General features: G+C 35.3%; 1 protein-coding gene across 1 annotated transcript; it reads right to left on the bottom strand.

Annotated features, from left to right (window-relative positions):
- Positions 1 to 2,021: 2,021 nt before the first annotated feature.
- Positions 2,022 to 8,723, bottom strand: BARX1 (BARX homeobox 1). The gene is made up of 4 exons (XM_066596499.1): positions 8,233 to 8,723; positions 6,293 to 6,596; positions 3,472 to 3,556; positions 2,022 to 3,077 (listed from the first exon to the last, which is right to left on the bottom strand). Exons 1-4 carry the CDS (start codon positions 8,432 to 8,434, stop codon positions 2,913 to 2,915), a joined length of 756 nt encoding a protein of 251 aa, XP_066452596.1. The 5' UTR covers positions 8,435 to 8,723; the 3' UTR covers positions 2,022 to 2,912.
- Positions 8,724 to 9,510: the final 787 nt, after the last annotated feature.

The following is a 9,510-nucleotide window of genomic DNA, read 5'->3' as shown; positions in this document are numbered from 1 at the left end:
AATTAGCTTTAAGTATGAAGTTCCTTTTTTTACCATTTCAAGCACAAAAACAAATCTGTATAAAGAAGGTCTTTTCAGCACACACAAGCTATTTTTTCTTGATTGACAGGCTCAAGTATATAAGGGGGTAAAGGGCAAGAGAACTGCCTGAGACCACCTGTATTCTGGAGATAGGCAGCATTATGGAAACAGATGAAAAACTATATGCATATAGTTGTCCCAAAAAATCTATGCACACTTCAATATGAAAAATATCTACAGAAAAACATTATTACTTTATTACTAGATTTCTATAAACAACAAAGAATAGCTGTAAGCTGTCTGCAATCACATTAGATGCTCAAAGTGGTCACCATTAACATCCAGACACTTCTGATTTCGGCAAACTAGAACACAAACAACATTGGTGCTCGAAGGTCCACCATGGGACCGCTATTTTATTTGACTCTCCTGATAGCCACATGGTGGCTTTAGCAATCCTGTGACTATTGATATGTTTAGAGGCAACATAGTACTACATATTGCCGCCATAGATTTAATTTGGAATTTAAAAAGGGTGTAGATAGTATAGAAGTATGTGTAATTTTTTGGGAAATCCTGTAAGTATATATATATATATATATATATATATATATATATATAAATAAATAAATAAATATATATATATATATATATATATATATATATTACTGTGCAAAAAAGTTTTACGCAGGTGTGGAAAAGATGCTGCAAAGTGAGAATGTTTTTCAAAAATAGAAGGCGTCTGATTGGCTCCAAATTTAATCTGCAGAAGGACAATGACCCCAAACATTACAGAAGAGACAGAAGGATCTGAGCAAGCCTTCATCCACAGAATATCTGTGGTTAGTTCTACTTGATGTTTGTAACAACCTCCCTGTTGAGTTTCTTCAAAAACTGTGTGCAAGTTTACCTAGTAGAATTGATGCTGTGTTGAAGACAGAGGACGGTCACACCAAATATATATTTTTTTGTTCATTCACTTTGCTTCGTTATGGTATATTCATACAACGGAATTCACAATGGAAATTTCCGCATTAATTCTGCCTCTAAAAAAACAAGTCAAAATCTGTATTTTTTGCCGCGAATTTAGCCGTGTTAATGGGCAATATCCGCTTGAGGAATTCTGACATGGAGAATTGCTTTTTGCATCAAGAAGTAAAATGTCTGCATGTTTAGTGCTTTGTACACTATTTTCATTATTTTTAGCCCACGTGTGTTTATTTATTTATATATGTACAATAAACTTTGGTATTTCTGAGATACATCAGTCTCTGATTTTTGGTTTGTCAGTGGTGTTCATACACACTGCTTTTTTTTGGTCTCCGCCATCTATTTGATTTTCAGTGTGTTGCCTACTGCACCCATATATTATATGGAACTCAGCTGTATTAAAGTGGTGGCCATTATTTTTCTGTTTGTTTGGAGGAAGTGACATATCACTTCCTGACGTGGAAACGAGCAGAAACACATTGGAATTCAGCATGCGGATTTTGCCCATTGATAGGGCTAAATCCGCACCAAAAACTGCGGCAAGAAGACACAGTTTTTGATGCAGTTTTTAAAAGCGGAATTCATGCGAAAATTCGGTGGTGAATTCCATTGTGTGAATATGCCCTAATTTTACATAAATAAACTATTAACACTTCTATTTTTGAAAGCATTCTTACATTGCAGCATTTTTTTCCACACATGTATATATATATATATATATATATTTTTATATTAGCATGTACACCAATAGTGATCGATCGATCGATCAATCGATAGATAGATAGATAGATAGATAGATAGATAGATGGATAGATAGATAGATAGATAGATAGATAGATAGATAGATAGATAGATAGATAGATACTATTAGGTATATACAGATTCCTATTTTTGCTTATTGAAAAAGCGAAAGAGAAAGAAAGAGTTAACCCCATTGATTGCAGACTATAGAGAGCAGATGCAGACAAAATTCAATTCAATGTAAAAAAAAACAACTTTTAATGCAATTCCAAATACTGCATTCTTATTCACAAAATATATTTATCTACATCAATGTGGGAATACTGTCAGTAGCCAAGTAGCTGGATTATTAAATAATCTACATTATGGCTAGTCCCTGTCTTGTGCCATACATAGCCATGCTTTGCTAATATGAGAAAACAGACAGGACAAGGTCTTGTAATTAATCATGGTCTTTTGGGTGTCAAGGAGCCCAACATGGGTCCATATAGTTACAGTAATCCATGAAATCAGGCTTTGTTGTGAAAAACCATTTATACATTTTAATAGATAAAAATACAAAATTTAACATGGCAAAAACTCATATTGAACAACGTCTTCGAAATGTTTGTGTAGTCTTACATATATACACTGGAAACACAACACATACAAATAGAATATTAAATACAAAGGACAAGGAAGATTAGAGAATAGTCTACTAACCCTTGTGCCACTCAGCTTGTGTTACTGTATCTTCAGGTGAGATAACAAAAGGAGAAGGTTGGAATCTGTAGCTTAAATCCCTATTTCCATATATTAGAAAAATCCACATTCTGCAATCAGAATAATTAAAGGGGTTTTGTACAAATGGGGGCCAAAATATTAGCTAAGCTGTGGCCTGAAATCCCATAATACAGCCAACAGAGCCTTCTTCTGAGTCTTTAGTGTATGGTCTGGACCATACAGTAAGTAAGAGTCTCTGTTCCTTGGAACGTCTCTTAGATAAGTCTTGTGTTGCTTTACATAAGTCCCAGTGCTTCTGAGTAAACCACTTCGTGACATGCTCCATCTTAAGTACCCTTATCCTCCTGGAGGAAAGTATCAATAAGTTCACCAGGGCCATGTTCTCTGTATCAGTGCGCTCCTCCGTTCATTTGTGCGGCACCGCCATGGGGTCTTCTTTACTCCTCCTGATTGACCTCACAAGGTGAGTGCAGCTCCTCCAGCTGTTTCTCTGCTTCCTTAGCTCTCTCCTGCTCTGAAAGTTGCTCGCTGCTCGGGATGGAATTCTTCTTAGGGCGACCTTTGGGTTTAGTTGGGGATTCAAGTCCCCCACCTTGCAAAACCTAAAGTACAAACAGATGTATTTTAGAAGAATATAGCAGATTTGTGAATAGAAACGAACTTCAGATGCTGTAATCGTCTTCTTGTAAATGATCGATACAGGATATAGCATTTTATTATTGTCAAAACTATTCCAGTCCTCAAAAATGTAACGGATGATCCAGTCTGTAATGTATTGGTAGTGTAATATACCCATAAATGCTTATCTAAATTCTCCTTCATTTTATTATCTACATAACAAACTAATTATTATTATTGTTGTTGTTTCGATATTTTTTTTTTGCTTAATAAAAGAGAGATTTATGTCCCTTAATGTCTGTATATAAAATAATATATTTTTCCACTGCATTTCGATAATACAAAAGCAAATAAAAAAAATGGCAACAAGCCACTTACTATTTTTTTCCATTTCATGCGCCGATTTTGATACCAGGTTTTAACCTGTAGCTGACTGAGACCCAGAGATTCTGCTAGGTCTATCCTGGAAAAAATAGATGAGAAAATAATATCTTTAACATAAAGGACATAAATGCATAGATAGATAGATACAACATGTGTGCTAAATTTGCGCAAATGAGAAAGTTGGACACAATATATTAGTCACCGAACTGTATACAATTGGATTCAATTGCATTCTTTACTCTACTTAATGAAGGACAGAGACCCCCGGGATGACCATCCGACAATATACAGTACTGTAGGTGTTTTTGATATGTAGATGATTAATGGAGAATTAAACTGAGGACCCCGATCTATATACAGTAACAAGAAGGACTCTGCTCCTGAGAACATTTCTCCCTGTGCGCACCTCTCTACACTGGGGGACTGCACTTTGTGCTGATCACACTACTGTAGAATAATAACACTCTTCTATTAATATTCCTGGAAATCTAGAATTGTTATAATTTTATTATAGGAAGTAAATGGTGTGTGATGCAGAGCTGCAAGAATCAGCTTCTGCATATATTTACCGGGATATTCACTGCTATGTTGGGTGTAAAAACGTCCCAGCAACTGTAATATAAAGCTTTCGTTCTGGGGAACCCAGTTATAAAGGCATAATATAAGGTTAGCTTATTATTTCCTATTTGTTTTATGAAGAAGAAAAAATCATTTAGCGAAGGAATTGTCACACATTTATCATGCTATTATAGCATTAATATCTGATATAATTAGTAACAATGGCTTATTTAATTAAATCTGTTTCTAGAATCTTGTAAACAGTGCCAATTAAGTGTACAGTGTGACATAATATGTAGACATATTTAATATATTACAGAAAATATAACATTGTAGTTTAGCAGATTTATAAGCAGAACAGTTTATGTAATAAATATATTTTTCTCTTTCAGTTATATTAAAATATGTTATGTTTTATGTATGTAGCATAGATATATAGTCAGCAGACACCACAAGTACCAGCATGTCTAGTTAAACTTTTAGACTGTCCTTAAAGCCTTAGCATACAGCAGCAACAGGCTTTTGACTGTTCTATTTTCTGCATCTCAGTCTCCATAGAATCCATATGCCATATGTCATGAAAGTTATAGGAAATAAGGCTGTATTCACACAAACGATTTTACCATACGATTTTTGGACAGAAAAAAAATCAGTCTGAAATCGGAGGGAAATAAAACCTTTGCATTTCATTATGAATATTCTCATTGGCTTTTTTTTTACTTGGATGAACAGCCCAAATAAAAAAAAAATCACAGTATGTCCTATTTTGGTGCAATTTTTGTATGGAAGTCTGTAAATGCATTTTAAAAAATGTTTTGCACTTGCATGAATTAAATGTGATCTATTTTAATTTTTTTATGCATGTAACCACGGGGACCATAAAAAATGTAAGGAAACCAGGAAGTTCTGAGCCTATACATTTATACATTTTATACAGGTGTAAAACACGGATGCAGATCATGCATGAAAAGCTCAAAAACGCATGAAAATCGCAAAAGAAATCTGATTGATATTTCAGGACCCCCCCCCCCCCCCCAAAAAAAAAATCCTGTGTATACAGCCTTTATGGTATATTCACATGCATATGATTTGTTGCAGAAAATTTGTTTCATTGATCTGCATGGGATTGTTTTGGTGGCAAGTTCATTCAGAAAACCAGGAAGTGCTGAGCTTGTACATTTTTTTTGCATATTTTTTTATGTGCGTAAAAAACTGATGAAAAATAGATGCAAATAGTGCATGAAAATTGCGAGAAAAATCAGACTGATAATTCAGGCCTAAAAAAATGATGTCTATACAACCTTAGGGTTTTTTGAACAGGTATTTGCAAATGCAGACTGTATAAATTAGTCCCATTTTCCAAGCAATTTTCTGTGATTTTCATGCACGCTTGCGATTTTTCAGCAATTTGTTTTTAGGTTGTGCATGCGTTTTTCTCGCACGTATATAAACAAATTGCATCTTGGTCCTCTTTTTTTTAATATGTGGTTTCCATGGTTACCTGCATTAAATCAGATTGCACTTGCATCATGCGAGTGCAATCTGATTTTTTAAATGCAGCTGTAGACGTGTATGGGTGATTTTTGTCAGAAAAGCACACCAAAATAGGACATGCAGCGATCCCCCCCCTCCCCCCCCCCCCATCCTATTTGTGCGAATAAAACATTGCAAGTGTGAATATAATTGTTTAAAATAATATTGTTTATTTCCATCTTATTTCAGACCTATTTTTTTGTTCCGTAAACTGGACTGAAAAAAACATTCATGTGACTATAACCTTATACTGTAGAATAAAAACAATTTAGTATTTTTAATCTAATTTTTAAATTACATTCATGAATTATTTGCTTGTTGGCAAAACATAAGAACACAATTTCTTCTCTGCTGTTTAGATGCAGAATATTCACCAGATCCTATAAATTCCACATCATAAATTATTTAATGCAGGTTTTGGATGGTAAAGATGCTATTATATTTAATATCACAATTAAGATCTTGATAGAACTGGATATAAAGAAGTCATCATGGTGTCAGATATTTTTTTGGACTTTCTGTAATTCAATAAGTGAACGTTATAGGCAGCCTCTGGCTGAATACAGAAAACAGCAAACTGTATTCAGTGTCACCGCATGCAGAGACAAGATGCATTTAAGGTTATTTATTGCCCATTTAACAGTCTGTTGAATACTGTTCTTTCACAACCAATAAGATCAAAGAAGTGGCATGATGGGGTAATGATGGTGATGATGATAGTTACCTGTCAGGTGTGGAAAGGTATTTTTGCTTTTCAAACCTCTTCTCCAGTCCCATCAGCTGTAGCTCAGTGAACACAGTCCGGCTTCTTCTGCCCTTCTTGGCTTTACTGCCCTGCTCTGAGACTCCTGCCTCCAGTTTCCCCCTGAGGTGCAGTTCTAGTGGCAGGTGGTGAGGAGACCCTGACCCTCCTTGGAGACCTTGGCTGGCAGCCAGGAGTGCAGAGCTGATGGGGGAGCTCAGTCCTGGGCAGTTCAAGGGGCTCAGGGGGAACTTGAACATGGAGGCCTGTTCTGCCTTCAGTAGAGCTGTAGAAAAGACATGGCTGTTATATGCTGGTATTATTCACCTGAATGGCAGGGCATGGAATGATTACGGACTACTCATGCAGAAGGCACAAATCCAAAAATATTATTAACATTATTATTACTATATTGTATAACCACAAACATTACTGTCATTACAGTGACACCTTGAAGTATGAATATTCAGTCTAGCTGACAATGGGTTAATTTGCACCCCCCCCCCCCCCCAAAAAAAAAAACTGTTCCGTACAATACTACATGCAGGGGGCCCATGTAAAACCTCTAGTGGAATCTGCATAGGTCTCATCGATAAATATGTGTATGAGTGCCAGAAATGTCATTGTTTTACTGTTTTACTACTGATAGCTTGTATTGCAATACATTACAGAGACATACTATCTATCATCTATCTATCTATCTATCTATCTATCTATCTATCTATCTATCTATCTCATATATATCTATGATCTATCTATCGATAGCTCTAGCATATCTATCGAAGGATCGAGCTATATCTGTTTACTTATCTATCTACAAGTTTGGAGATTCATTAACCAGAACTTCAAATAACGCTAAAATTAACAATAATACAGTATGAGTTTTGTTATAACGGATATTCGGTGTAATAAATCACACACAATACTGTATACACATTGCCATAAAAAATCGAAACAATGTAGAGACAATGTATTTAATGCATACAGAAGTTACCAATATTTCTACCAACGATCAATAAATTGATCATGCGGCCCTTTCTAATTTGGCCTTTATATACGGGGGCAGATATTTTGAATACCGTACTGTATAAATAACACAGGAACAGAGTTTTGATCATTGCATGTTTTCAGGTATTATTAGTATTTTACTATTATTATGTAGGCCTAACTGAAATTTGAAACATTTCAAAGTGAATGCACAGATACACCGTGTATCACCAAAGGTTTAAAGATGTAATGTATGATGATGGTGATGTTAATCATCACCATTTAAACATGCTTAAGAATAATACGACTATGACTATCAAATATACTGGTCATAACATCTTAATGTAAAATGAGAAAATAATAATATAATAGTGACAGATAGATAGAACTTTATAAATTGTATATGTGTATTTGTTTGCAGCTAGCGATTTCTCGTTTCTATGGATGCTTTAGTTCTTGTCCATCAGTGAAATATGACAGATAGATATAGATTCAATGAATACATTATATGCAGACTGATAGAACGTGACATAAGGGTGCCGATGTATCTAACTGTATTTGCAATCTATCTCTCTATATGTTTATATATGTATTGTACTTTTATTTCCTTGTACCTATTTATCCTCTTTACGAACTTGTGTATGTTACATTCTCTACAGACTGTTGTGCTTTAGTACGAGGGATGTAGAATTTATAAGGTTGGTATAAGAACACACATAAAAAATAAAATGTCAGATAGATTATAACTTGCGTTAATATATTCTAAGTGCTTACAGGCATTATGTAATATATCATTAATAAACATTACAGCATAGAATAATAATTATATTAATGTAAGACAATACAAGAAGAACATCTATCAATCTATCTATCTATCTATCTATCTATCTATCTATCTATCTATCTATCTATCTATCCATCGGCATTGTACCTACCTAGGTGGTTGTGGTAAGGTCTAGTGGATAACAGGGCCTGTACCCCAAATTTCAGCAGATCCCCCGTAGGAGGAACAATTTTGGGGTCCTGGTGGTCAGTTAAAATCTCTTCTATCATGAAACTCCTGTATCGATGAGACCTGTGATCAGCAAAGGTTTCATGTGGGAAATAGTGAGCCCCAATATCCAGGGGGTGCTGCATGATTGTCTCTTCTTAAGCCTGCTCTATGCGATAAGTGACTGTATTCTCCCTGTATCCGAGCAGATTCCTGGATAGAACTAGAGCAGATAGTCCAGATAAGAAAAACTTCTCTGTGAACCCTCCAGACTGGCTGTCATTCTCCTCTGGGGGTGACTGTGTCTTCTGTAGAGCCTGGATCAGTTCAAGAGTGAGCGGAGAAGTAGTAGATCCTGTTGTTTCTGCTTAGTGTTGGATAAAGTGTGCAGCAGCTTCAGAGTTCCCAAACTTCTGAAAGTCAGCTCCTTGTCCCCTCCCAGAACGGTGCAGGAGCCTATGATATCCAGCACAGTAATGCCCTGACTTCCCATACTATGGTGATGATAGTGAGAGGCAGGCCCAGCACCCTCCATAGAACAACACATCACTCCCAGCAGGGCACATTATCAGCCACATTTCACTCTTACTTTTAATTTAGAACAGACATACTGTACATGGCCATTATCTGATCCTGGGTAATGTGTCACTGCACAATCCAGCTCATAAATCTCCAGCACTATCTCTACAGCTCCTGGGGTAATACACACTAAATCACAATCCATACTCATAAATAATGGGATTAATAATCTTCAGAAATAGCAGCTTCATCAACTGAGAAAGATATAGATAAAGATACAGATAAGTCACTGTGAGTCAGATAACATCATTTAGTTTAATTGTTAAAATGATAATAATGACAATACTGCAAATCTGTTAACTGTGTATAACTATCTACATACACATACACACACACACACACACACAAGTATATACACAAAAACATATGTACACATGAACATATATATATATGCATAAAACACAGATATACATAAATATACATATATAGACAAATACTGTAGATAGATAGATAGATAGATAGATAGATAGATAGATAGATAGATAGATAGATAGATAGATAGATAGATAGATACACCACATACTACCCTAGCAGGAAAAGTAGACCTATAGACTTGTTTTCAGTCTTCTTCGTGTGGCATACAACTACACAGACTCCACATACAGAAATGTTTTACAAACTTCTGTGATAAATTGTGAATTAT

This window comes from Eleutherodactylus coqui, chromosome 3 (genome assembly GCF_035609145.1).
Source record: "Eleutherodactylus coqui strain aEleCoq1 chromosome 3, aEleCoq1.hap1, whole genome shotgun sequence".
Classification (NCBI taxonomy): domain Eukaryota; kingdom Metazoa; phylum Chordata; class Amphibia; order Anura; family Eleutherodactylidae; genus Eleutherodactylus; species Eleutherodactylus coqui.
This window is presented reverse-complemented; position numbering and strand designations above follow the sequence as displayed.